The sequence below is a fragment of the Canis aureus genome, chromosome 15, assembly GCF_053574225.1.
Source record: "Canis aureus isolate CA01 chromosome 15, VMU_Caureus_v.1.0, whole genome shotgun sequence".
NCBI lineage: Eukaryota > Metazoa > Chordata > Mammalia > Carnivora > Canidae > Canis > Canis aureus.
Window position 1 is genome coordinate 55,625,640 of NC_135625.1, and position 27,204 is coordinate 55,652,843.

At 37.8% G+C, this 27,204-nt stretch overlaps 1 protein-coding gene across 2 annotated transcripts in view; it reads left to right on the forward strand.

Annotated features, from left to right (window-relative positions):
* The window catches only part of NUP205 (nucleoporin 205), a 79,298-nt gene extending 53,500 nt beyond the window's left edge, over positions 1-25,798 (forward strand). The window contains exons 31-44 of one of the 2 annotated variants that reach the window (XM_077850049.1): positions 2,280-2,342; positions 5,095-5,243; positions 6,454-6,645; positions 7,735-7,856; positions 9,396-9,534; positions 11,201-11,327; positions 16,324-16,400; positions 18,799-18,927; positions 19,147-19,273; positions 20,829-20,995; positions 22,545-22,668; positions 23,104-23,232; positions 23,804-23,877; positions 25,452-25,798. In XM_077850049.1, coding sequence (XP_077706175.1) covers positions 2,280-2,342; positions 5,095-5,243; positions 6,454-6,645; positions 7,735-7,856; positions 9,396-9,534; positions 11,201-11,327; positions 16,324-16,400; positions 18,799-18,927; positions 19,147-19,273; positions 20,829-20,995; positions 22,545-22,668; positions 23,104-23,232; positions 23,804-23,877; positions 25,452-25,604 — 1,772 coding nt within the window. In that variant the 3' untranslated portion in view covers positions 25,605-25,798. The remainder of the gene's footprint in view (positions 1-2,279; positions 2,343-5,094; positions 5,244-6,453; positions 6,646-7,734; positions 7,857-9,395; positions 9,535-11,200; positions 11,328-16,323; positions 16,401-18,798; positions 18,928-19,146; positions 19,274-20,828; positions 20,996-22,544; positions 22,669-23,103; positions 23,233-23,803; positions 23,878-25,451) is intronic. The other variant, XM_077850050.1, reaches the window with a different exon arrangement.
* Positions 25,799-27,204: the final 1,406 nt, after the last annotated feature.

Consider the following 27,204-nt stretch of genomic DNA (forward strand, 5'->3'; position numbering starts at 1 on the left):
TAATTTCTTTTTTGGCTTCTTAAACTCTAGTATTATAAAAATGCTTCACATTTAAAGACAAATTGATACTTACAAATATATACATTTTCAGCATATTTTTTATCAGGTAAGTGTTTTCAATAGAAGTTTATTTTATTTTATTTTTTTTTTATTTTTTATTTTTTTAAATTTTTTATTTATTTATGATAGTCACACACAGAGAGAGGCAGAGACATAGGCAGAGGGAGAAGCAGGCTCCATGCACCGGGAGCCCGACGTGGGACTCGATCCCAGGTCTCCAGGATCGCGCCCTGGGCCAAAGGCAGGCGCCAAACCACTGCGCCACCCAGGGATCCCTAGAAGTTTATTTATAAAGCTAATTTATAAAGTTACTCTAACACTTTGGAGCAGAGGGGTGTAGTTCCTTTTCCTTTTATTTCTATGAGATTAGCTTTGTTTGAATGTTCTATTATAATCTCAGTTAAATGGATTATTATTGCTTTTAAAAGTTTCATTAATATCTTTTCATTTTCTAGAAGCTTATTTAATTTATACCTGATATAGCTATATAGAAGGTATTGTTAAAATACTTAATTTTAAAATTGTTTAAATTCTTGGGATTTTAAGCACTATTATACAAAGTTTTCTCATATGTTCTAAATCTTTATTAGGATTTGAGAGAGGGCAGCCTGGGGGGCTCAGCGGTTTAGTGCCGCCTTCAGCCCAGGGCCTGATCCTGGAGACCCGGGATCGAGTCCCATGTCAGGCTCCCTGCGTGGAGCCTGCTTCTCCCTCTGCCTGTCTGTCTCTCTCTGTCTCTCTCTGTCTCTCTCTGCCTCTCATAAATAAATAAAATCTTAAAAAAAAAAAAAAAGCTCACATGTGTGTGCCCATGCATAAGTTGGAGGAAGGGCAGAGGGAGGGAATCTTTAAGCAGACTCCCTGCTGAGTGCAGAGCCCAACACAGGGTTTGATCTCAGGACCCATGAGATCATAACCTGATCTGAAAGCAAGAGTCTGATGCTCAACCAACCGAACCACTCAGGTGCTCCATGTTCTAATTCTTTTAAATTGGCTTTTCTTTTCTCTTAAATTTGGCAAGTTAATGATAGTTTTATACTTTATTTATAAGTAAACATTAAAAATTGTCCTAACAAGGAATGTTTTTCTCTGCTCATAGTTCTTTTGGGTTCTTGTGACCTTTGAGCAAAAATATTCTTGTTCTTTGTGAAACCATAATATCCATTCATCTTTTTTAAGAAGGAGGTTAGAAAAGACAATCTATTGCCATTATTAAATTTTGAGAATCCTGTTATGAGATTTTCAGTTTTTATGGTCTAGGCATTAGTGTGAGGTCTAGGCATTAGTGTGATCTGGCATTATAAATACACTTATAAGGCATAAAGTAGTGGGACTAAAAGGACTTCACAGAGCATCTTGCCTGTTGTTTACTCTTCTTTTGAGTCTGATTCCAATAAGTGACTTAAAAACACTAGTTATAGTTATGTGTGTGTGTATGTAATTAAGTGTAGGCTTTTTGCTCGATATGAATTTAGATGTACATTTCTTATCACTTCTTATCACCTGAGAACCTGGGGCTCCTGGGTGACTCAACTGGTTAAGCAACTCACTCAATTTGGTTCAGGTCATGATCTGAGGGTCATGAAATGAAGGCCCTGTATTGTGCCCCAAGCTGGGCATGGAATCTTAAGATTCTCTCTTCCCTCTGCCTCCCCCGACAACTCACACACATACATATGCACTTTCTGTCTCTCTCTCTCTCTCTCTTTCTCTCTCAAAAAAAAAAAAAACCCCTGAGAACCTGAGTAAAGTTAATAATGAGTTATTTAAAAAATATATTTAGCTTTTATTTTTTTTTATTTCAAAATACATACTGATTGTAGGAGATTTAGAACATACTAATAAACAAAGGGAGGAATTTAGACATTTTACCCTACTAAGAACTATCACAACATTTTGGTTATAGCCAGCCATCATTTTATATTGATTTATAATCTCCTTTTTCCCTCCACTCAGTATTTTATGAGCTTTTTTTCTTCATTAAATAATATTTTTAATTGCTCTATACATTTTGTCACTTTTGGAACACCATAATTTAGTTAGCCTACCCGTTTTTGGAAATTTAGATTCCAGTTTTTCATAATACAAATAAAAATCAGTAATCCTTTGGTGGTTGATTATTTTCACTTATTCTAAAAAGCAGAAAGTATTAATTGGATTCTTGTTTTCATAAGGGTTATATTCTAATAGAAATGACAACATATGTATTTATAAAACAGGAAATGTTAAATTGGATGATACAGACCAGATGTCAACTCACTTTTTCTGTAAAGGGTCAGATAGTAAGTATTTCAGGCTTTGCAAGCCAGATCCTCTCTGATGCAACTATTCATTCCTGCCATTATAGTACAAAAGCAGCCAGAGACTCCAAGTGAATGGCCATTGGTATGTCGCATTAAAGCTTTATAAAAACAGGTCAGATTTTGCCTCCGTTTTCACATCCCAAGTATAAATCATAAGAGGTAAGAGAAAAAGGGGGATCAAGACTTTCACTGGACTTTGCAGATAAAGATGTATTTAGGTAGAAATAAGTAGAGGAGGGCTTTTCAGGCAAGGCCCACACTAGGAGGGGGTAAAGAATAAGGACAATGTCCTGGATATAAGCAAGGGAGGAGGCTGATGGCAAATATAGTCAAGTAGAGAGAGTAGACCATATTGTTAATGACCTTGAAAATGAAATTGCAGTGTTAGAGGTGGTTGGATTAAGCAATCAGTAACCATTTTAAGTTACTGAGAAAAGTGATCTGAAGATGTTGATATTTAGAAAAGTTTGTATGGCAGTGATTTATAAGGTATGTTGGAAGAAGGGACAGTTTGGTGTTTTTAAGAAACTAGGTGGTTTCTAATGAACCAATTTACCCTTCAAAAATGAAGATTTAAAGTTCTAATTAAATTTCAGACTTAGAATTTTCTTATTTCTAGGTGGTACTGTTAATAAATAGTGTGTGGACTTGATCTGTTCACAGTTTGAAAACAAAAATCCAGCTATTTCTTTGATACCTAGCCTGGTTGTCTGCAAACCACTGCTTTCATTTTTCACTGTGAGACCTTAGGGATTCTTGAGGGGTATCTCAGGGGTATTGAGTCTGGAGTGATTTTTCTAGCTGCCCTCTGCCCTCATTTCAACCATGTTTGAAATAGGGAATTTGTGGCTAATGCAAACTATGAAGTGATGGCTTTCAGACTTTCACTCAGAACCTTTATTTGAACAGAATTTTGTGGCAATCCTAGGTGTAAAATAGAAAAGATGCCATAGCTCCTCACACTTTTTTTTGAAAACCCATCCAGAGGACATGTGATGGCATCCCTGGGGCAAGTTTCTGAGCTTTCTTGAAGTTGTCAGTCTGTCAATAATATTGGTGCTACTTTGCTAGATTCTTGGAGACTAGTGGTAGACAAAAGATAATCTGACTGTAACATAACCTGAGGTACTGGTAACTACTATGCAGAAAATATGATAGTACTGGGATGTGATGTATAGGGAGTGTTGGATGTGTTGAGAAAAATGATATTAGAAGCTGGAATGATGAAGAGGAGGCAGCCATGCTAAGACCTGAGGAAAACCATGAAAAAATCAAAGTGCAAACAAAGATCCTGAGACCAAAGTGGTAAGTTTCAGGGAAAGGCTCATGTGGTGGCAGCTAGTGGGAGAGGTGAAGAGTGGAAGATGAGGCTGAGAAGTAGATGGGACCAGATGGCCTAAGGGAGTGACATATTGAGAAAAGGAAAACCAGACCTTCCTTTGACACTATTTGAAATTAAAAATAAGTATAACTGAAATAAAATTATAGTAATAAAAATATTTTAGGGGAAAAATATTAAAACTCTGGAAGTTTGCCTGCTGCAAACTTTATAATGGAATGTCGGTCACAATGTGGATTAACTTTTGTTTTTCATAATTAAGCCTGTATCGTATTTACTTTCCATTCTGATCACTTCATCTCGAGAACTTTTCCCTGATTTTAAAACAGCTGCTATGTAGTAGTTGGGGAAAAAAAAGTCATGAGATTGGTTTCAATACAGGTTATAGCTTTATGTAATACATTTTTTAAACTTTCCTAGAAGATTTACATGATTATATCTTTAATTATCTTTGTTTTTTTTGTTTGTTTTGTTTTTTTTTCCTCTAGGGAAGATTTATTAGTCATACTCTTAAAAAAAAAACAAGAAAAATTTATCTTTCCATGCAAGGAGAGGATTAGTTTTTTCTTTTTTTCTTTTTTGTTTTTTTGGTGATGACTTAGAGCTGTGGAATGTCTTTTTTTTTTTTTTTATTGGAGTTCGATTTGTCAACATATAACACCCAGTGCTCAGCCCATCAAGTGCTCCCCTAAGTGCCCATCACCCAGTCACCCCATTCCCCCACCCACTCCCCTTCCACTTTAATTATCTTTGTATATTTAATTATCATCATACAGGATATACTTTTTCTTTTAATAAGTAATTCAATTAAAAATATAAATAAGATTGATTTTTTTTTTGTAAGCGGATATTTATCGACTTTGTACCTGATTTTTTTTTTTTTTTTTAAGATTTTATTTATTTACTCATGAGAGGCAGAGACAAGGCAGAAGGAGAAGTAGGCTCCATACAGGGAGCCCAACTTGGGACTCCATCCTGGGTGTCCAGGATTATGCCCTGGACCGAAGGTAGCACTAAACTGCTGAGCCACCCAGGCTGCCCCTGATTTTTTTTTTAAGCCAGATTTCTCTTATATCTCAATAAAGGATGAAAACGATTTATTAGCAGAATAAATATAGGATATTGGTTCTCTTATAGTCTTATAATTCATCTTGATTTCTTTAAGAATAGCTAATTTGTCCTTTTTCTATTACCATTGTTATCTTAGTATACATACATAGAATGTGTGCATTGGGTCCTTAAGTTCACTGGCCTGGACCCATTGGTTGGTGGGCCTTTGGGTATAAACGGGAATGGAGGGATTTTTTTTCTTGTATGTATGAGGTGTAATTACTCAGTTACCAAACTTTTTTATTGGAGTGTTTTAAATATTTTCTTTTATAATCCTTTTAGCCAAGAAAACCATGTGGGAAAGGCTGACAGCCCCTGAAGATGTATTTAGTAAATTACAGCGAGAAAACATAGCCATCATTGAGAGCTATGGCGCTGCCCTCATGGAAGTGGTCTGTCGAGATGCTTGTGATGGTCACGAGATTGGAAGGGTATAGTAACTCCAATTAGTATAATAATTGAATTAAAATTTTGGCTTTTAAGGTATAAACTGAATTAGCTTTTCAAATTCATGTTGCGTATTGAGAATTACTTTCTGTAATATAAGTGTAGTTCCTTATTTGCTATGATTTGGAACTTCTATTATATTTATTCATGTTTTGTTTAATTCTATTTAGAATCTCAGTTCAGAATTTCCCTCAGAATAATTTTTCTGCTGATGGTGAGGTTGGCCTTACAGTGGTAGAAATGCTGCTTAATGAAGATCTTTGGTTAAGAGAATGCTGGATACATAGCTTTTATACTGAATATGTCTTTCTCTGTTTTCTGGAGGGGAATTTACATTTATATATCTTTAAAATACTGTGTCAGACTGGTGATAATGCAGTAAGAAGATAACTTCCTGCTACTGGAATATTTCATAGCATTTGAATCATACACAGCTGATCCTTGAACAACATGGGTTTGAACTGTGTGGGTCCACTTATATGCAGATTTGTTTTGACAGAGTACAGCACTGTAAATGTATTTTCTCTTCTTATGATTTTCTTAGTAACATTTTCTTTTCTCTAGATTACTTTATTGGAAGAATACAGTATATAGTACGTATAACAGAAAATCTGTATTACTCTACTCTTTGTTACCAGAAGCCTTTTCTGGTCAACAGTACGCTGTTAATAATTAAGATTGTGGGGACTGTAAAGTTATATGTGGATTTTCCTTACCCCCATGTTGTTCAAAGGTCAGCTGTATTTGAAGACCATGGGAAACAGGAGTTTAAGAAATAGGATAAAATATAAACTGTGTAGTAAGTTCTCAGTTATGTTAAAAAAAGTTTAAGTGTTTTTATGCATTGAAAAAATACTGGGAGGAGAGAGACCAAAATGGATTAACAGTGTTGTCAGACCACATATTTTCTGTATGCTTTTCTAGGTTTCCTGTAATGAGCATGTAAAACTTCACAGTTAGGAAAAGAAAAGGAAAAACTATTTTAAAGAAGTCCCTTTCCTCCTTTTACTAATAAATCGAGATTCTGTATACATAGTTCTTAGTTTCTCAGAAAAACAAAATAAGAAAATGTTATTGCAAGCCACCATTCCCCTTGTCAGAAAAATCCTAAGTATTTTCATATAAAGGCAGTTTCTGTCAATGATTTTGGTAGCTGTCTCTATGTTTTGAACTTTGGTTTTGTTCTTCCTTCAGATGCTGGCACTGGCTCTACTTGATCGGATTGTCTCCGTAGATAAGCAGCAGCAGTGGCTTTTGTATCTTTCTAACAGTGGCTATTTGAAGGTGCTTGTGGACAGCTTGGTAGAAGATGACCATACTTTGCAGAGCTTACTAACTCCACAACCTCCCCTTTTAAAAGCTCTTTATACGTACGAATCCAAAATGGTAAGGCTTTGCATTCATTACAAGTTAGAGCAGCAGCTCAGTTCCTCTTAGAGCTATAGATATGTTAAAGAATATTAATGTGGCCAGCATTTTGGATATTTCTATCGTGTAAGCTGTAATCATCTTTGGGAATTTTAAATTTGGAACATGTGTTAGAAACGTGTCTTCTAAGCATACCAAAGTTGAGTTGAAGTGATCCTGAGAGGGTTGGTAAGTTAACGGAACTGCTACTTACTCAGGTTGCTAATGGTGGCAAATGCAAATGATAGGACATTCAGTCTTCTGAGGACAGCAGTGGACAAAATTGTCTCTTCACAAGAAATTCAGACTGTATTAGTTGCTTGTTAACACAGAATTTTTCAATATAATATATAATCTATCATTTCCTTTCCTCCAAATGTGTTTTCTCTGTTACCCCTTGGTTGAAAATACTACATTGTCACAATAATTGGAACCTTGAAATCTTAGATTTCTTACTAACTTCTTTTCCCTCCTTTGTTTATTCAGTAAGTATTTATTAAATACCTATTATATGCCAGGCATGGCGCTAGGTACTAGAGGCAAGGTGTAGGCAAAACAATCTTCCCTGCCCTCCATATGCCCACATGATGATAAGAGAAACTACAGTTGAGTTGAATACTTATTTCATGGAAGGCATTGTGTGCAGCACTTCAGATATGCGGTGCCAATCTTCAGTGTATATGAGAAACAGAGTATAATGTGCCCCTGCATAGCTAGCTCAGAATTTCTCTTCAGTATGATTTTTTTTTAAGATTTTTTTTTTAATTTATTCATGAGAGACACACACACACAGAGTGAGAGAGAGAGAGAGAGAGAGAGAGAGAGAGGCAGAGACACAGGCCGAGGGAGAAGCAGGTCCCACGCAGGGAGCCCAATGTGGGACTCGATCCCAGGACTCCAGGATTATGCCCTGGGCTGAAGGCAGGCACTCAACCGCTGAGCCACCCAGGGATCCCCTCTCTTCAGTATGATTAAAGATCAGAAATGTACTGTGAGAGAGTCTCATTTTTATCTGAGGCCCTGGGATATGATTTCTGTACTGACGATTTTCCTTTTGTAATTTCTTAGGCATTTCTTACAAGAGTGGCTAAGATACAGCAGGGTGCACTAGAGCTGCTGAGGTCTGGGGTGATAGTGAGACTGGCACAATGTCAGGTCTATGACATGCGCCCAGAGATGGACCCACAGGGGTAAGTGTCCATATACACTGGTGTTGCTTCCTTACTAGTTCCTCACTGTAAAGGATCAGTGAGGAAAAAAAGAAGTTCCAAACATAATTTTGCCATTGGTTTATCATGCTGTTTGAGCAATACTCTCTTTCCTCTTGATGACTCTTTTTGGGTCCTACATTCCTGCCATTTACTAATGAATGGAAGTTGCTAGTCAGGGTAAAAGTAGGAAAGACCTAATGCTTTCCATTTTAGAGCAGTAATGTAAGAAGGAAATAGAACATTTTGTTAGTAAATGTTTTTCTTCCCAACTTTAGTGTTCTGTTCAAGAGAATATATATTTTTAGGGGCGCCTGAGTGGCTTAGTCGGTTGAGTGTCCGGCTTTTGATTTTGGTTGGGGTCATGATCTCAGGGTCATAAAATCAAACCCCTTGTTGGGCTCTGAGCTCAGTGTGGAGTCTTACCAAATACTTGCACATTTGAAATCTTTTAGTCAAATTATTTTAAGTTTCAAGCTTTTTAACAGATTCCTTGGTTGGGTTCAAATTTGGGTGGTTGTTTTTTTTTTTTTTTTCTTGTCTACCTGGTTGCAACATTGTTAACCTACCTTCTTAGCAGTAAATAACACTTAGGTCAGTTTCACTAAGTTTCTTCAAAAGATCCATTGCCAAAGTGAATATTTGAGTGTTTCAGGATTAACTGATTAACAGGATTAATTTTACCTTCAGAAAAATATTTTTTTAAATATTACTCTCTAAAATTTTAAACATGAGAGTTATTATTTTCCCTTAGGTAAAGAGAGGATTGAGTTAATTACATTCCTCAGCCCTTGGTGTATAATCACTTTGTGCAAAGCCTTTCTCTTATGTATCTCCATATTTTGTATCCATTCCCTTCTTGACAGGCAATCATTTTCTTTTGTCTAAAAATTTAAATATAAACATTTACAGTAAATGATAGTTTATTAATACCTTATCTTTAATTTTTTTAAATCTTAATTTTTTTCTTTAATATAACAGGCAATGTTGACTCCTTTCTGGCTTTGCATATAGGAGAGGGAAATTTAGAGAAAATAACTTTTGTTTTTACCTGTTTCTTTTTTATAGTTTTTATGGCCCACAGAAGCATTTAGAGTAGAATAAATATATTGAATAAATTCTAAGCATTGTCTTCAAATTATGCAGATTTTCTTTACTAAGATTTTTCAGAATTGAAATAACTGTTTTTGTTGATGTGGGACACAGAATTTTCCTTAGTAGCTTTTTTTTTTTTTTTTTTTTTAAGATTTTATTTATTCATGAGAGACACAGAGAGAGGCAGAGACATAGGCAGAAGGAGAAGCAGGCTCCATTCAAGGAGCCCAATGTGGGACCCAATCCCTGATCCTGGGATCAGGCTCTAAGCCAAAGGCAGATGCTCAACTGCTGAGCCACCCAGGCGTCCCTCCTTAGTAGCTTCATATCTTAATCAGGCACCTGTGACTATTTGCCATGGGGATGGTTAGTGTCCATTAACTCTTGGACTGTCGCTCTCTCTTTGTTGGGTGGGAATGAATGAAGCATGTTCGGCATGAGAGACCCGCCAGTGTTCATCCCTGCCCCTGTGGACCGCTACCGGCAGATTCTGCTCCCGGCTCTCCGCTTGTGCCAGGTCATCCTCACATCCAGCACTGCCCAGCACTTACAGGCAGCAGGGCAGGTAAGAAGAGTCCATAGTGTGGAAGAGTCCATAGTGTGGAAGAGTCCTAGTGCAGAGTCCTCATTTTCCCTTGTAGAAACCCAAGGCTTAGACCACATCTGTGATTTTACCTTAGCTGTACTGTTTGTGGCAAACCTGGGCATCAAAAGCCAGCCCCTTGTACTTTGCTGTGAGCTTCATTGGCCCATTCTTTACTTTTACTTGAATGAAACCCTATAGCAAAGAACAGATAGAATAGTGAGATGGAAAGCAAGATCTCTAAATCTGTTCTTCTGCAAAAGGAAGCAGTTATCATGATAGGAATAAACTGGCTTCCAAGATGTAATTTAACCAGGGCTTTATTGAGAGGCCATACACTATGTTAGGCCCTGCAGAACCTATGAAAGATAGGTGATAATGGCCCATTGGGTTGTGATGTTTAGAGCATGAAGTAATTGAAATAAGTGAATTTTCTAAAAGAAGGAAATAAGTGTTTTCATTGAGCACCAGAAATTTTATTTTCATCCCCTTTCAATGAAACCTTCAAAAAACCTTCACTCTTTAGATATCACTATGACTCCACAGTTTTTTATTGTATTACTCTGTTATTGTGACAGCTTCAGGAACTGTGTCCTAATACGTTACAGTGATTTTAGGTGCTCTTCCTGCCATCAGTCTTCAGGCATATGACACCAAGATAGAATGCTGTTGTTTCTAACATGGCACCTGTTTTATACTGCGTTAGTACATCCTAACACTTTCATATGTGGACTTTGAGTCAGTTCTAATGCCACTCTTGTACTGCCTATAGCAGAATTCCTCCAAGGAGCTTGTTTTAAAAATATAGATTACTTAGGGGCATCTGGGTGGCTCAGTTGGTTAAGCATCTGACTCCTGATCTCAGCTCAGGTTTGGATCTCAGAGTCATGAGTTCAGTCCCTGCATTGGGCTCCATGCTCAGAGTTCCACATCTGACAATTATGGGCTGAAGGCCAGGAATCTGAATTAAAAATAAAAGGGGACACAGTTTCTGAGTAATTCCAATGTTCGGCTTGTTTTGGCAAAGTCTCAACCTTCAAGGCATTTGTGATTTGGTGAGGAGACATCACATGTGTAATAATTGTATTTCTCCATGAAAGTACGCTAGAAAATGTCAGGGTGGAAGGGCAGAGTTTGGAGGTCAGGATTTTTATCTCGTTGGTATTTATCATATCAAAAGGAGAATTTAGCAAAAGCTTTTATGTGATTGTCCCCATGTCAGGCTAGCCAGATTTTCCTAGAACAACTTAAATTCAGTAAGTCATTTTTATGCCCACTCATTTTAAACTCCTGTTCTAGTTTCATTTGGACAAAAATAAAATAAAAGGAGGGTCAATGGTTTTCATAATGGTTTTCATACAGTAGTTTTAAGGTATATTATACCTTTCTACCCTAGCCTCTAAATATAGTAATTTCTAAAATTTGAAATCATCTTTAGCTTTCTTAGGAATTTTAGGTAAATGTTTGCTTCTTGAAGAAATAAACTATATAAATGCAAAAGACAGTTGCTTATACTACATTCAGTGTGATTCATTACATCAAATTTTGTGCTTCATTATTATTGACAAGGTAAGTTTCAGATGTAGAATACAATTTGCTACTCTTGACCTCTGTTTTTTTCCGTTTTCCCTCCTTTTCATCGGCTCAGGTGTTGCAGTTTCTCATTTCACATTCTGATACCATACAAGCAATCCTGCGCTGTCAGGATGTGAGTGCTGGGTCTTTGCAGGAACTGGCTCTGCTGACGGGAATTATAAGTAAAGCAGCACTTCCTGGTGAGTTGATTATGTTGAATGGACTTTGAATAATTCTTTACAGATTGACGTACACTTAATAGAATGAGGCTTTTACAGCTTTGCAGTACATATGACTTACTTGAAATTAACAAGGTTAACTGCTTTTTTTTTTAATTAGTAAGTATATATACGTATGACATACAAAAAAATTCAATGAGTTCAAGAAAATAATACTCAAAACCTCACTACCTAGAAATTACCCAGTGCTTTTTTTAGTGTTTGTGCTGCCAAAGCAAGCATGAAATCACCACAAGTTAACATTTGGTGAGTAGCTTTTCAGATGTTGTTTTCTGTATATGCACACACAGGAGAGTTGGAGACATACTGAGGTGAATTATGAGAACGAGATTACCTTTTACGTGCAGTTTTAGAAAACTACTTAATTTTACATGAACTTAACAGATTAAAAAATTAATTGAAGAGAAATCAGAGAGCTTGCTGAATTCCAGACATATGTTTCTTCGCTGCCAGAGCATAAGAATTATTAGTTCTTAAATGATCGCTGTGATTAAGAAGGGAAAAAAAGATTATGAATCATTATTAACATATTTTGGTTACTTTTTTGCATTTTGATTTCTTTAGTACATGTATATTTTAGACAGAATCAACTCCTGATGTGAGAGGTGAAGTCGTGTTCTTTTATACTTTTTCTTCCACTTTTAGATTAATTTTGCTTATGTTATTTTTACTTTGTCAAGTTTTATTTGCATTCAGTCCTGCATCCATGAAACCCTCAGTTATTTAGTTTTACTTGTATATTTTTACATGCATTCATTGAAAAACAGCAGTACCTTTTTTCTCCCATGGCTTCACCAGTCCTAGTTCTTCCTTTTGATTTATCTCTTGGTTTTATTATTTTATTTTATTTTTTAAGATTTTTAAATTTATTTGAAAGGAGAGAGAGCACGCATGCACCCTTGTGAGCAGCGGGAGGGGCAGAGGGAGGGAGAGAAGGTACAAGTAGACTCTGTGCTGAGCACAGAGCCCGGTGCCAGGCTAGGCCTTAGGACCCTGAGTTGAACACTTAACCAACCGAGCCACAGGTGTCCCCATTTCTTGCTATTTTTGATTTATACTGTGGTCCTGTCCCCTAAGAAAAAGTATATTGTAGTCCCTGAGTTCCCTGATGTTTATGAACGTTTAAAGGTTGCTTCTAGTCTTAAACAATGGCATAGCTGATTACGATTTCCCTCAGAACTTGTAGCTCATGATAATAGCTCATATTTATTAAGCATAGTGTACCAAGTACTTATTTTAAACACTTAACATATTTATTTAATTCTCACAACAGTCTTATGAGGTAGAACTATAATTTTCCTCCTACAGATGAGGGAACTGAAGCACAGAGAGGTTGCCTTGTCCAAAGTTACATAGATAATACTGGTAGTGTAGTTTCCCAGCCAGTATGGCTTCTGAGCCTGTGCAGTTAACTTGTAGGCTATACTACCTCCATTTTTATGTTGCTACAGAGAAATCTAAGGCCAGCCCATGATTCCACCCCACCAACCCCAATATGTTTTCCTCTCCAGGGCTGTCAGTGCTTGAGTCCTTCATATTGGGAGTGTTTGGCAGGGCTGAGTGCAGTGCCTCTTGAAACACTTGGATCCCATGCTGCTACGGAGGAGAGCACAGCCTCTACTCCATCCAGTCGTGGTGTATCTCAGTCCTGTAGGCTTAGCTCTGCTCATTTCCTCAACTCATTCCAGTGTTTTTAGATGATACCAGTCAGGCCCTCCTTCTTACCTCTCCTTAAGGTCCCATGATGCTTTGTAGTGGCTCTCCTTTTCTCGGTTTTCCCTTGATTTCTTGAGGCCTTACCCAGTTACTCTAAAAGGCTTCTCTGCAAATTGAAGAGTCTTTGGTTTATCTCGTATATTTGCAAGAGTTTTGGTTTATCTTCTTTCCTTCACACTGCGTCTAAGAGTGGAATAAGGGCCATGAGCTGAAACATGCTGTTTACTTCACCAGGATTTTCTTTGTTTTTTTTTTTTCCTTTGCCATCACCATTTTTTAGTATTTATGGCATAAATCCTCCCACCTCTTTTGGTGAATGTCATTCATTTTGTAGGTTGATGACAGGAGGGACATTGTATGATGCTACTTCATTCTGCCATCTTCACCCAAAAGTGCTGAGAATAGGTATAAAGAGAATTTGCCTTTTATCAAAACCTCCGGTAAGGTGGTTTTATTCATGAAGTCTCCTGTCATTAATTTTTTTAAATGCCTAAAATTTTTGTATTTTGCTAATAGCATCATTTGACCAGCATATTAAGATTGTATTCAGCATATTAAGATTGTTTGTAGAAGAGCACAGTTGAACATGCTCATGATAAATTCAAACAAAATAAACAGAGTAATCCGCATATTAAGATTGTATTTAGAAAAGCAGTTTATTTTTACATGATCATGATAAATTCAAACAAAGGAACAGAGTAAAAGTACCATGACCAGCAGTTCCTGCTCTCTAAAAGGAATCAGTTATCAGTTTATTTTTCTAGAAATCTCTATGCATGTGGTGTAAAGTTGTCCCCTCCCTACACAAATGAAATCATACCATACACACTGCTTTGTGACTTTTTTCCAGATCTTTTCTCATTATCACATAGAGCTCCTACCTCATTCTTTTAAATTGGCTACATAATTTTCCACTTGTGAAGAGTTAACCAGATCTTTGTTGTTTACCCAGACCCCTGTAACATGTTGACTGTTTCCAGTCTTTTTTAAAATTTCCAATAGTATGGCATTTAGTAACAGTGTGTGTGTTTATATACATATGTGTTTTTATAGGTTTGAGCTGGTAGGCTTGGTAAATTCCTGACAGTTTTTGGTCAGAAAACATATACTTAAATTTTTTTAAAAGATAATGCCAAGTACCCTCCCAAATTTTTTAAACTTTTAACAGTTTTAACTCCTATCAACCCTACTCTGTGCAGTTCAGCCCTTTTTTTTTTTTTTTTTTTCAAAATTTTTTTTGTATTTATTTATGATAGTCACACAGAGAGAGAGAGGCAGAGGCACAGGCAGAGGGAGAAGCAGGCTCCATGCACCGGGAGCCCGGCGTGGGATTCGATCCCGGTGTCGAGGATTGCGCCTTGGGCCAAAGGCAGGCGCTAAACCGCTGCGCCACCCAGGGATCCCCTGCAGTTCAGCCCTTGATGACATATTGTTTTGTATTCTCCCATAATTTTACTGTATATTTTTTATCTTAAATGCTCCCATTAAACTACAAGCCCGTTTTTAACTGTGTCCCCCATATTGCCTAGCCTTATACTGGTTATGTCTTACCTCTTCAAATACTGAAACAGCAGGTTAATTTTTTTCTGTGACCCACAAATATTCTGGAAAGTGTTTTGGAGTTGAGAGCGATCTGAGTGGTACACAGAGGACTCAGTTGACACTTAACAGAAGGGTCTTACAGAAACTGAGAATTGGTATATATTTTTTTTAAGATTTTATTTTTAAGTAATCTCTATACCCAGTGTGGGGCTCCGTCTCACAACCTCAAAATCAAGAGTTTGCGTGCTCCACTGACTGAGCCAGCCAGGTGCTCCAACTAGTCTTTTTAAGAAGAGGCAGCAGGTGGGGATAAAAAAGAACTGGGGAATAGCAACGCATGTTGCAGAGATCAGGAAGTTTGAGGACAAAGAGGAAAAGGTCTGAATTCCATGATAGTGTTAGGTACATGATCCAGCTTTCAAGGGGTAGGTTGGGAAAGAAGGGCTTAAAATTACAAGCAGCAAGTGTAGAAAAAAATATTTCAAGAATTTGATATTAACTAGGTTTTTGTTTGTTTGGTTTTGGGAGTATAAGGGAGAACTGAACATATTTTCAAATGATGAGGAAAAATCCTCTCTGGCAAGGTAGATTTTGGTAAAATGGAATAGAAGGTGATTCTGGGTACAGACTCCCAAAGGAGGTGGAGGTGGGAAGGGATGGAGTAATGAGGCACAGGTGAGTTATAGCAAGCCAGTATGTGCCAAATGGTAGGAGTATCTTCTGTAGGTTTGTGTGAGGTCATGGGCTGAGAAACCTACAAAGAGGAGGTCTTGTCATTATGAGGAGCAAAGGATAAGTAAGGTTCCAGTACATGCTCTGGAGCGTATGCTTAGAAATAAGGAATTAAATGGATTGCAAAAACAAAGTTAGGGTACTAAGACAGGTGCAGGTGGATCCTCAGCATGACTATAACCTCAGAACAAAGGAAGGATGCCCTGTGGATTTGCTTGGAGGGCTCCATAGAAATAAAGGGTGGGGTTTTTTTCTGGTATTATAAGAAATTGATCAGTTTCAGAATTTTGTAATAAATCTAAACAGAAGTTGAATGGGAGCTTTTCTGTGTATGTGCAAACTGTACTTTGCTTAAGGAAAAAGAAAAAAAAATCAAATGATATAGTATAGAGAGTTAAATGAGAAAAGAAATGCATTTCGTTATAAGGGTTTAATATCCTGAACTCTTTCATGAGAAAGTTATTTATTGTCGAGTTTAGAAAATTTTAACTTTTATGCTTATAAATAAAAGGATTTATCTCAAAAACTTCATTTAAAAAATTAAAAAATTTTTAAATGTATTTATTCATGAGAGACACAGAGGCAGAGAGATGTAGGCAGGGGGAGAAGCAGGCTCCCTGCGGGGAGCCCAGTGTGGGGCTCAATCCCAGGACCCAGGGATGACAACCTGAGCCAAAGGCAGATGCTCAACCACTGAGCTACCCAGTTGCCCCCATCTCAAAAACTTTAAGAAATACCTTTTAAAGTTATTAATTCAATCTAGATTTAGATTGCTTATAAATGAACATGTAATGGTACGTTTATAATCTTTGCAAAGTTGTATTTCCCAAAACTCTTTCCCACAGACTCCTAAGTCTGTGTCCAGTTTTAGTAGAGTATAAAATGCTAGCATTACTCTTCTAATTTTTTTAATGTTTTTATTTTGTTGATTATAAAACTATATTTAAAAGCATTCCAAATTTTATAGGTATATTAAGTGAACTTGATGTTGATGTAAATGAAGGATCTCTAATGGAACTACAGGGACATATTGGAAGATTCCAGGTAATTGATTCTTATTTCTTTACAGAGTAGCTGTTCTAAGACTTAATAGCAAAATACAACAGTCCACTCACCCATGCTCTTGTTCTGCTTCCTAGATTTGGACAAAACCCTCTTGATGGTTTTTAATTGATTTTTTTGGTATTTCGAAAAAATACGCTTGTTTTTGAATTTTAGGAATCATCTGTTGATTTTCCATCAAGGAGGATGAGAACTTAGATCTTTTTTTCTCCTTTTCTTCTGCCATATTATATGGACATTTCTCATGCCTCCCCTAAACTCAATATAATTATATCATAGTTTTGATTAGATCAGTATTGTTATTTATGATTAAGTTTGTGCAGCTCCATTATGTCATTCCATGTGACACGTTACTTTTATATGCAACCTTGTATTTTCCCTAGAGTGAGTAATTGTTTCTTTTTTTATTTGCTTGGTTTTTATGTGCTTATTTCTAATTTATTCCCAAGCTCTCTCGCAGTTGTGTAATCTCCTTTTAATATATTCAGACATACTAGATAACTTGTCAACTAGATATTTATCACATTCTTTCTGGGAGCCTCGTGGCCTGCTTTGATCTGAGCAGCTTCACTTTTGTTTAGCTGCACAATATTAATTTATATATTAGAATTTATATTTTATTGTTTTTGATATAGTAGTTTTCTCTTTTTTAAAAGATTTTATTTATTTGAGAGAGAGAGAGCACAAGTGGGGGAGTAACAAAGGGAGAGGGAGAAACAGGTTCCCCACTGAGCAGGGAGCCCAAAGTGTGGCTCCACCCCAGGACCCTGAGCTGAAGGCAGATGCTTAACTGACTGAGCCACCCAGAGGCCCCAATACAGTAGTTTTCTTAACCAGTTCTCTTCGTGAACTGTTTTTTCAAGTTTCCAAAATAAAACTGCTGTCATCAATTTTGTGTACACATTTTTGAGCTATAGGTTAGAAAACATAACTGGTCTCACTAGGCCCAAATATACATACAGAGTACATGGTGAGTCATTATCAAACAGCACTCCAGAAAGAGTTGCACTGTTACCAGCCGAACTCAGATACTCTTTTATTTTTTTCTTCTTTTTTTTTCTTCTAATTTTTCTTGTTTGGTAGGGAGAAAAAGATATTTTTGAGGCTATTTCACAAGGTGACCTCTAGAAATGTGTTAGTGCATCTTGTATTATCTGTAAGGGTAGCAAACAGCAGGTAATATTTTAAAAATAGATACAACTATTTTGGCAAAATACATTTATATTGTCTTATTTTTTTTTTAAGATTTTATTTATTCATGAGAGACACAGAGAGAGAAGCAGAGACAGGCAGAGGGAGAAACAGGCTCCATGTAGGAAGCCCGATGTAGGACTCGATCCTGGGACTCTGGGATCATGCCCTGGGCCAAAGGCAGACGCTCAACCGCTGAGCCACCCAGGCGTCCCATATATTGTCTTCTTAATATGTTTTGGCTTACCAATCTTATTATGTAAACTAACATCAGTTTACATAAGCTGTTTTATATTATATCTGTTTGTGTCTGTATGTGTATGTAGGTGTGTGTGTGTGTGCCGTGCTAGTTTTAAAGTACGTTTTTATGGTCCACTTTCTATGTGCAGAGCACTGTATTACTAATATAAATATGATTCATTCATTGTCTCAGATAATCTTGACCACAATCTGATAAGGTAGTAATCACTATTTGTATCCTAGGAATGTGAGCGTTGAGACTTGTGGAGGTTAAGTAACCTGTTTCAGGTCTCATAACAAGAGGTCAGGTACCTCCTGTTGGAACCCATGTCTCTGATTTCAACCATTTAGATATATTGTGCAAAGCTTATTCTTTCCCTCCAAGAACCTTAGGAAGAACTGTATTGTCAGGGGAAAAGTACCAACATTTCAAGCAGATGACATTTTCATTTTATCTGCCAAGGCTCCCTGTGTGTTCCCACCCCCTTTCTGAAGTCCCAGAAGCCGCCCTCAGTGAAACAGCCTTTAAAGTTGAGCCTTCATAGACAAAATTATGGATGTGCTTGTTACAAAGTGTCTTCTGTTTGCCATCTCATTTTGCTTCTCAGTGTTTATCAACTTGTGTTTATTTAATGGGTATCTACCCAGGAATTATTTGGTGTGAAACAGAATGTTCTTGGCTAATGCTTACAATGTAATGGGGATTAACTGCTTAAAAGAAAAAAAGAGTGATGTTCTTTTAATGAGTTGACTGTCAAGCAAATAATATTTGCAAATAGGTGAATTTTAATAGGGCTAACTTTATTTGCCTCAGTTGGAAGTAAGAAATTAGACCCTTTAAAAGGTGATTCCACTCCCGAATGAGGTTTTCTTTATGTCTCGCCAAGAGAGGTCACTGATTTTAGACCTAGCCAATTAAATATGAACAAAATATCTTTCTCTTTCTTAGCGCCAGTGTTTAGGACTACTAAGCCGCTTTGGAGGCTCTGACAGACTGCGCCAGTTTAAATTTCAAGATGAAAATGTGGAGGGAGATAGAGTGAGCAAGAAAGATGAACTCGAACTGGCCATGCAGCAGGTGAGAGGGGTGGGCATTGTATATACGTTCTTGAACATGTGGTTTTATATTTTTGGAAGCATATGATAAAGATACCAGATGTGAATGATTTTACACATTGATTTATAATGTTGTAATTTTAGAAATTGATTTAGTAACTTGGTTCTCCTTCAAATCTGGAGTTCCATGATATTTGGGCATTTGGGGAATTAATATTTTTGTTACTGTTTTTCCTTGTAGATCTGTGCCAATGTCATGGAATATTGCCAGTCACTCATGTTACAGAGCTCCCCCACATTCCAGCATGCCATGTGTCTCTTCACCCCGAGCCTGTCAGAAACCATTAACAGAGACGGACCTCGGCAAGGTGAGTGGACTTCTTTCTTGCTGTAATTGAGGATTAAGTTGCTGTGATTAAAATAAGCTCTAGATGGCTCCAGTGAAATGCAGCTCTTTTCTTTATGTGTAATTAGTGGGAAAATTTGTCAATGACTTTAAGAAAGATCAGTAAGGAGGTACTGGTGTCAGTCCTGTGGATAGGTTAGAGAGCTCAAGAGGACAGAGAAATTCAAGATTTTCTAAGGATAAATTTCAAAGAGCTTTGGGTTTGAATAGTATTTGAGACCCCAAAGAAAGTATCTAAGATGGGCAAGTAAACTAGCTGGGTGAAAAATGTACAAACATAACAGACGGTTTATGCGTAAGATCATGTTAAGCTGAAGGTAGTGTCTGAATTGGGTCTCGTAGTATAGCTCCAAATTTCTGTATCACAGCAAAGTAAAGTGTGGATGCTAAGTAAACTGACATAGTCTGTGATTTCCTAAGGACCCAGTAGGTGAGATCTGGAATGTGAGGGTTGTGGGTTGATGAAAGCTGTTATCCCATGGGACCCTCAGAAGACAGTCTATTCGGATGTTAGTGGTGCTTGCTCTGTGATTTTTCTGCAAATCATTTTGTCACATTTTCATCTTCAAGATCTTATTTTCCCTGAAAATTGCTTAATCACATAAAAGATTTAGTAGGATGGTGTTATTAAAGTATATTAGTTTAACAGTATCTAACCACTGTTTCATGTAAATGGTGCCAGGAACTAACAACTCTGTGCAACTCCATTATAAAGTGTCCAAGGGGCTCCGTTCTTCCCCCTTGAATCTAACTTTTTTTTTTTTTTTTAAGATTTTATTTATTTATTCATGAGAGACAGAGAGAGAGAGGCAGAGACACAGGCAGAGGGAGAAGCAGGCTCCATGCCAGGAGCCTGATATGGGAGTTGATCCCGGGTCTCCAGGATCATGCCCTGGGCTGAAGGCAGCGCTAAAGCGCTGAGCCACTGGGGCTGCCCCGAATCTAACATTTTAAAACAAGTTAAGTTGAGCCTGATCATAACATTTTCAAATGAAATTATAGTTTTGTCATTTATTCTTCAAAAACATTAATAATCATCACTAACAATTAAAATTTCACTTGCTTTCTTTTCACTTTGAGCCTGTCTTTCACATACTAGGCCATTCTCCGATCTTTAATACTTGATGAACTTTATGAAGCCTAATATATATTGGTCTTTATTCTTCCTTAGACTCTTTAAAGATTTAATCAGCAAACTTAACCTTTGCCAGTCGTAGACACAGGAGGGGGTGGGTTTGTGGTAGATTCAGGAATATTCATTTGTAGAGAGGCAGTTTAAGCTAGCAGTTAACAACAGAGACTGATGATGAACTGCCTAGATTTGAGTCCCAGATCACCATAGCACTTCACCACTCCTCTGAACTGTCAGAAGTATTTAAAAGTAGTTGTGGGTTGGTTTTAATAATAGTTTACATGCCCTTCAGTTCTGGGCATCCCTTGTTTTAAAACAGGTCATTTGAAATTCATTTAATATTCTTGTAAGTGGAACATTCTGTTTTTATTATCAACTCTATTAGATACCCAAGCTCCAGTGATTCCATATTGGCGCCTGCCAGGTTTGGGCATTATTGTCTACCTGCTGAAACAGAGCGCTAATGATTTCTTCAGCTATTATGACAGTCACCGACGGAGTGTCAACAAGCTACAGAATGTAGAGCAGCTTCCACCAGATGAGATAAAAGAGGTATGAATCTTATAATGAGCCATGGAGATTTTGGAGAATCCTTGCTTTTCCTAATGACCAAAATATTGGTGTCCGACTTGTGTGTAAAGATGATGTATGCAGTGATAAAAGGGCTTGAAATGATGCCTCTGTGTGGTTTGAAGAAGAGTCCTCCCCGTAGCACCACACCTGGTAATCAGGGCAACACTTGAATGGAAGATGGTGAAGTGCATCTGTTCAGGAACACCACCTGCTACCCTTCAGTAGAACGGCAGCTGGCTTTTGAAGTAGAGTTTTGGTAATTCATACTCTGAAATCTGTGCTGAGAAACCTGGGTTTCTGTTGCAGATGCTTATTCAGTAGAAGTGATCCCTTAAGTAAGAGGTCTCTGTGTCTTCAGCATCTTCAGTATCTGTTTAGAGAATTTTTCAGACAAATGGGATAGCATATAAGACTTGACTGCCTGCCCTCAGTGACCCAGAATCATTCACCAATATTGTAGCTAAAGATACTGAGTCGCTAGGCTTACATCCTAAGTAGCCACTTTCTCTCCCATCCGGCACAGCTGAATGACACAAGGCATACCCTGGCCGGTGCTGAAGCTCCCTGGTGGCCCGTGGCAGCCTAGATGTGGAGCCATTTTGCCATTCCTCCTTTGCACCAACTATCCTGAAAAGCTCCACATTACTCTTCAGAGTAGTCAAAACCTCCTCCCTCTTGCCTGCTTCCAGCAATCATAGGGAGCAGTTGGTGGGTGTTTCTGATGTGTGCCAGACAAGTTCTGTTGCAATACATGAGGCAGATAGTGTAGCCACTCCTATTTTCTCAGATGAGGAAGTGGAGGCCCTGGAAGTTTGAATAATTTACCCAAAGCCACACAGCTAGCAGGTCCTGAGGCGGGAGTTACTGATGAGGTTCTAGTAATCCCTGAAGTGGGGGGCTTTACATCTGGCAGCCCTTCCCCAACACGCGTAGCTTACGGGTGACACCAGCACTCGCCAGAGAAACGGCAGCCTTCCTGGCAAGTTTGCGGTGCCCTCCCAGCCCCACTTCAGTTTGCCTTCTGTCCAACCCAGCAGCTGAATTTTGAATCGGACCGCAGTGCTTATGCCAAACAGAGGTGTGATGAAAGGAGGTTCTGGTTGATGAGCCTATTTTAGTTAATGCTGTAGAAATCGGCTTTTACATTTTCTTCAGAAGATACATGACAGCTGTTACAGAAAATCTCCATGGCGTTGTTAGACCCACGGCCTGAAAAACCTACTGTTGAATTTTGTTTTAGTTTGACAAGAGATTCAGGGTTGGTCGGCCCCTCAGCAGATTGGAAACATCTGTTACAGAGATAAGACCTTTTGCAGAAATCGGCAGAGGAGTCTTCATTTGTGAATTCCACTACTTTGGCTCTCGGTTTTATAAAGTTACCAGCTTCCTAACCAGATGATAACTCTCATCTGCAGGAATGTTTAAACTTCTTTGTTTTTTTGCAGGGCCTGTCATAAGTGACCCTCTCTTCATGAAGTTTCTGTTAGTTTATGTAATCGCTAATCCTGCGTTTGTTTCTGATTCTCAGTTGTGTCAGTCTGTGATGCCTGTTGGTGTTGAGAAAATCTCTACTGCCCAGAAATATGTTCTAGCAAGACGGCGTTTGGTGAAGTTGATCAATAATCGAGCCAAACTGCTTTCCCTCTGTTCTTGTATCCTTAATGAAGTCACAGTGGGAACTTGAGTGGTGGTGACCTTTAAGAAAATCTTTAAATGCGGGAACTGTTTACTGATTCTCACACAGCAAAACTGTATAAAAGGGACATATTGGGACATGATTTTTTTTTTCCCCAGTAAGTGCCAGTGCCTGATCTATTTCCAAATTGAAATTTTTGTTCAGAGTAGCTAATAATCCTGATAATGTCTACAGTCACTCTGGACGGGAGGCAGGGACAATTGTTGACTGTGCTGGTGCAGCACCCCATGGTCCCTGACTCCTTCCTCTGACCACAGTTTGCTGCCTTCTGGGGAGACACCTTCAGTGGAGGGTGGTGGGTATGTCACGAGGTAGATCCAGCTCTCCTCTGTTTTCCTCCTCAGAAACTGGTTTGATGAGATTGTTTTCCTTTAGTCAGAGCTCTCTGTAGTTATCATAGAGACCTGCCTATTTATTCTTTGGCGCCATCTGGAGTACTACTTGTTACACTGCACGCCCACAGATTCTCAAGATTCCTTGTTTGCCTCCAGAACCTTATTTAAAAGCAGAAGACTACAAGGTAAATTTTATTATGAAAATTAGTGAACCATACACACCTACAGATTTCAGTGCCTTGAAGAACTAGTTACATTTTTATTTACTTCTTCTGTTTCCAAGTTACTGAGAGTGGTTGGGCAATGGAGAGCTACTTACTTATTAGATAGAGCTGTTTCTTGTATTTTACGTCTATTCATGGAAGATTGGGTGGAGCATAAGAACATCTGAGATACCGCTCTTCAGCTTCTTGCAGTTAAGGGCTGGCCAGCTCCAGAATTCCCTGGTCACAAATAATTTTCCTAAAGAATGGAAGTGGGTCAGCCTAAGCTGTGATTCTTATTGCTACATTGAGCCTCTTTGAGCCATGAGCACATATTGGATCCCTTAGTGGGAAAGAAATGGAAGAAAAGCTTATGAATCCTGGCCTAGACCAGTGAAATGCTCCCCAAGGGCTTATACTTACTGGAAGTTGAGATAGATTTCTCAGCCTTGACCCATGTGTTTCATGATATTGGTTCATTATCTTCAGGTTCTTCTACTGTATGGTAGATACATAGTTGTAAAGCTGGTTTGACTGTGTCTTTTATCTCCAGATTCCTTCACTTCAGAAACCAACCTAGATTTTAGAAGTGGACTGACAGGAGTGAGCCAACATGACTTAGACCAGGTGAGGTTCTGTTCTCATACTCTTTTTCTTTTTTGAAAGGAAAAAGGAAAAGCCTAGTATGTTAGTAAGATGATGATTTTCAAGAGTTGTGTACAAAGACCTGATTTTATTTCTAGCCTGGCCACCTAACAGCTACGGGACTTCAAACAAGTTACTTTTGAGCCTCCATTTCCTCACTGAAGAAAAGGGAAGGATAGTTCAGCCTCAAAGTGTTTTTGTCAGAATGAAATGAAGTTTCATATGTGAGGCTCCTAGGGCTGTAGTGCCTGGAAGGACCATTATGAGAGTTCAGTCGTTAGTAGGTATTGTGTTCTGGAAACTCCCAGTTTCTAGACTTTGCAGACTTCTTAGGCACAACGTGTCACTTAGCACTTAATTTTTCAGAAAATAATTTTAATGGAGAGATTATGAATAGCCATTAAAAGTTCCATTGCAGGAGACTATAATACTATATATTATGTACTTAGTAACCTCTTGACCAATAATGTTGGAATGATGAAGAGCATTCCAAAAACAAAGTGAAAACCTCATATGAATCTAATAGGAATGTTAGGAACAAAGCAGTTAGCAGGGTAGGCATGTTAGATAAACTGAATTGCAACTAGATTTGCTGCTAGGCATCTGAGTGTCCATAGCCCTAATGAGATAAAGCCTGTGCTTTTCCCTAGTCCCTCTTGGTCACTGCCTTTCTTAAAGCTGAAGGTTGAGTTTATCCAGGAAAGAGTATTCTCCAGACCATACCTACCCAGACGTCATACATAGCGTGCTCTCATCCCAGCCCTGACTACTATCTGCCCCTTAGTTGACTTCATAATGTAATTCATATTTTGGCTAGGTTTGTTTAGGGAAGTCAATGTTCAATGAGGCCATGGGCAGAATTAGCCAAATAGATCTTCCAGAAGATGTTTAATAAATATGTGTTGAATTAATGACTAGACTAATTCTGTTTCATTAGACTGTTCTATTATAAAGTTAAACTATAGGGTTAATAAATAACTTTCTCCCTCTGTGCTTTGATTTTACTGCAAAACTGAAGGCAGGTAGATTCATCTAATTTTTTACTCAATTTTAGTGTTTCAGGATAATGCCAAAAGAATCCATCTGAAACTACTTATGCATTCTAAAATACATGAATTCTAAAGTGTATACCAGGCTCTTCTCCTCTCTTTATATTCTTTGAAAATATACACAAGCAATTTTTCTTTCTAGTTGAAAAATCAAGTAAAAGTAAGAGCTTCTTTCCACCTTATCTGTTTCTTTCCCTAAAGGCATCCACTCCTAACAGCTTCTTGTATCACCCTTCAGGAAGTGTTTTTGTGTATATGACTATATATCAACAGCATCCACATTTGTTCCTATTTAAAATTTTACACATTTATATAAGACAGGAAAGGGGGGAGAAACAATTTCATACCAATAAATTCTAACATGGAAATGTAAATGTTTAATTAGCTACATGAGGGAGAAAGGACCACATTACAAAAATTCCAAGGTATTTTAAATAGGAAGACATAGAATAAAAGAAATAATTGAGACTGTAATTTTAATAATAACATCATCTGTATTACCTCTAGCTTCAGGCTGATGCCATCAACGCTTTTGGAGAATCACTACAAAAGAAACTTCTGGACATTGAAGGATTGTACTCAAAAGTTCGATCTCGCTATAGTTTCATACAAGCTCTAGTCAGACGTATCCGAGGTCTGCTGAGGATATCAAGGAACTGAGGGCCTGTGCTTATACTCTTCTAGGGAAGAGATGAATTGGGGGAAACTGTCCCCTTTTTATAGATTTGTTTCTAAATTATGACCAAAAAATATTTTGCTATTTCTTTCTTTATATATGGACATCTTTTCTGTAAATTTCTTTGCCTGGTTCCAAGCTCACTAGTAAAAAAATAAATACTTTTTAAAAAAAAAAATATCTGGTTAGTCTTTTGAAATTTGACCTAGAAAATGATCAACATTAACGGGAACCTAACAAACTTTTCACAGTGGTGTTTTCTCATTAGGGATATAATTCTGAATGTTCTATTAAAGGCATAATCTGAAAATTCCAATTTTTTATCTTTTTGTTATCTATATTCCACTTCTGTGATAATCAGGGTTACTCCCTGGGGTAGAGTGGACAACAAACTATGGCTGTGCTCTTTCACAGAAGAGTGTATGTAAGGAGCATCTGGGTGGCTCAGTCCATTAAGCATATAGGTCATGATCCTATCATGCTGCTATAGCATGCTTCAGCTATAGGTCATGATCCCCCGGGTCCTGGGATCAAGCCCTTCTTCGGGCTCCCTGCTCGGTGGGGAGTCTGCTTCTCCTTCTCTTTCTGCCTGCCACTCCCCCTGCTTCTCTCTCTCTGTCAAATAAATAAACTATTTTTAAATAAATAAGTAAATAAATAAATAAAAGAATAGTGTACTCAGTACTGTGAATGTGTTATAGAAATGTCCCAAGAAATGAAGCCATCTCTTTCCTAATTTTTTTCTTTTCTGCATGTAAATGACTATAATAATTTGCATTCGTTCCTTAGAAATGATTGTTAAATTTCCCAAACTAATCACCTACCAATATTTCTCATGTAATTAATATGATGGCTACAGTTAGGGCAAAAGAATGTATACAATGATCACTCTACCTCTTGCCCAGTTGTATTTATGTTCAAGTGACTACATCATCTCAAAGTCCATTTTCTCCCTTTCTAGCCAATAAGTATTTCAGCCCAATATGTAGGAGAGGTTGCAGAAAGGGAGAGTCTTGATTCAGGCAGTAGCAGAAAATTTATATGTAGTTATACAGTGTTGGTTTTTTAAAACAAACTTTTATCATTTCCATGACCTTTTAACAACTTTTAAAAGGGCTCTGCCATTGTTATATTTTGAAGTGAATTAACTGCCCACCATTTATAAACATTAGTCTTTAGCTGGAAAGCATCCTGCTAATAAACAGAAATCATAGAGGAGTGTGAATGCATGAATAAGTGGGCCCACCATGGAGTAGTAACTATAACCCTGTTTGGGCATATGGTGACCTGTACCATCTGAACACAGACAGGAGCCCAGAAAGAATCAGAAAGGAGCCTGGAGCACAGAATCAAAGCATTTTTTAAGCCTTGGGAATGTGAAGGTAAATGGAAGGTTAAGATTTTTAAATTCACTAAACTGTTTTCTTGTTTTCCCATCATTTCTTCAAAACTACAGCAGAGTGGAACGGAAATTGGACACTGGAAAATGTGTGGGGAGGGAGGGCATTGAAGGATTGCAGCTGCAGGTGTGTTGCCTAGAAGACTGGCCAGAGATGCTATTTGTATAACAAATCCGGAGGGAGA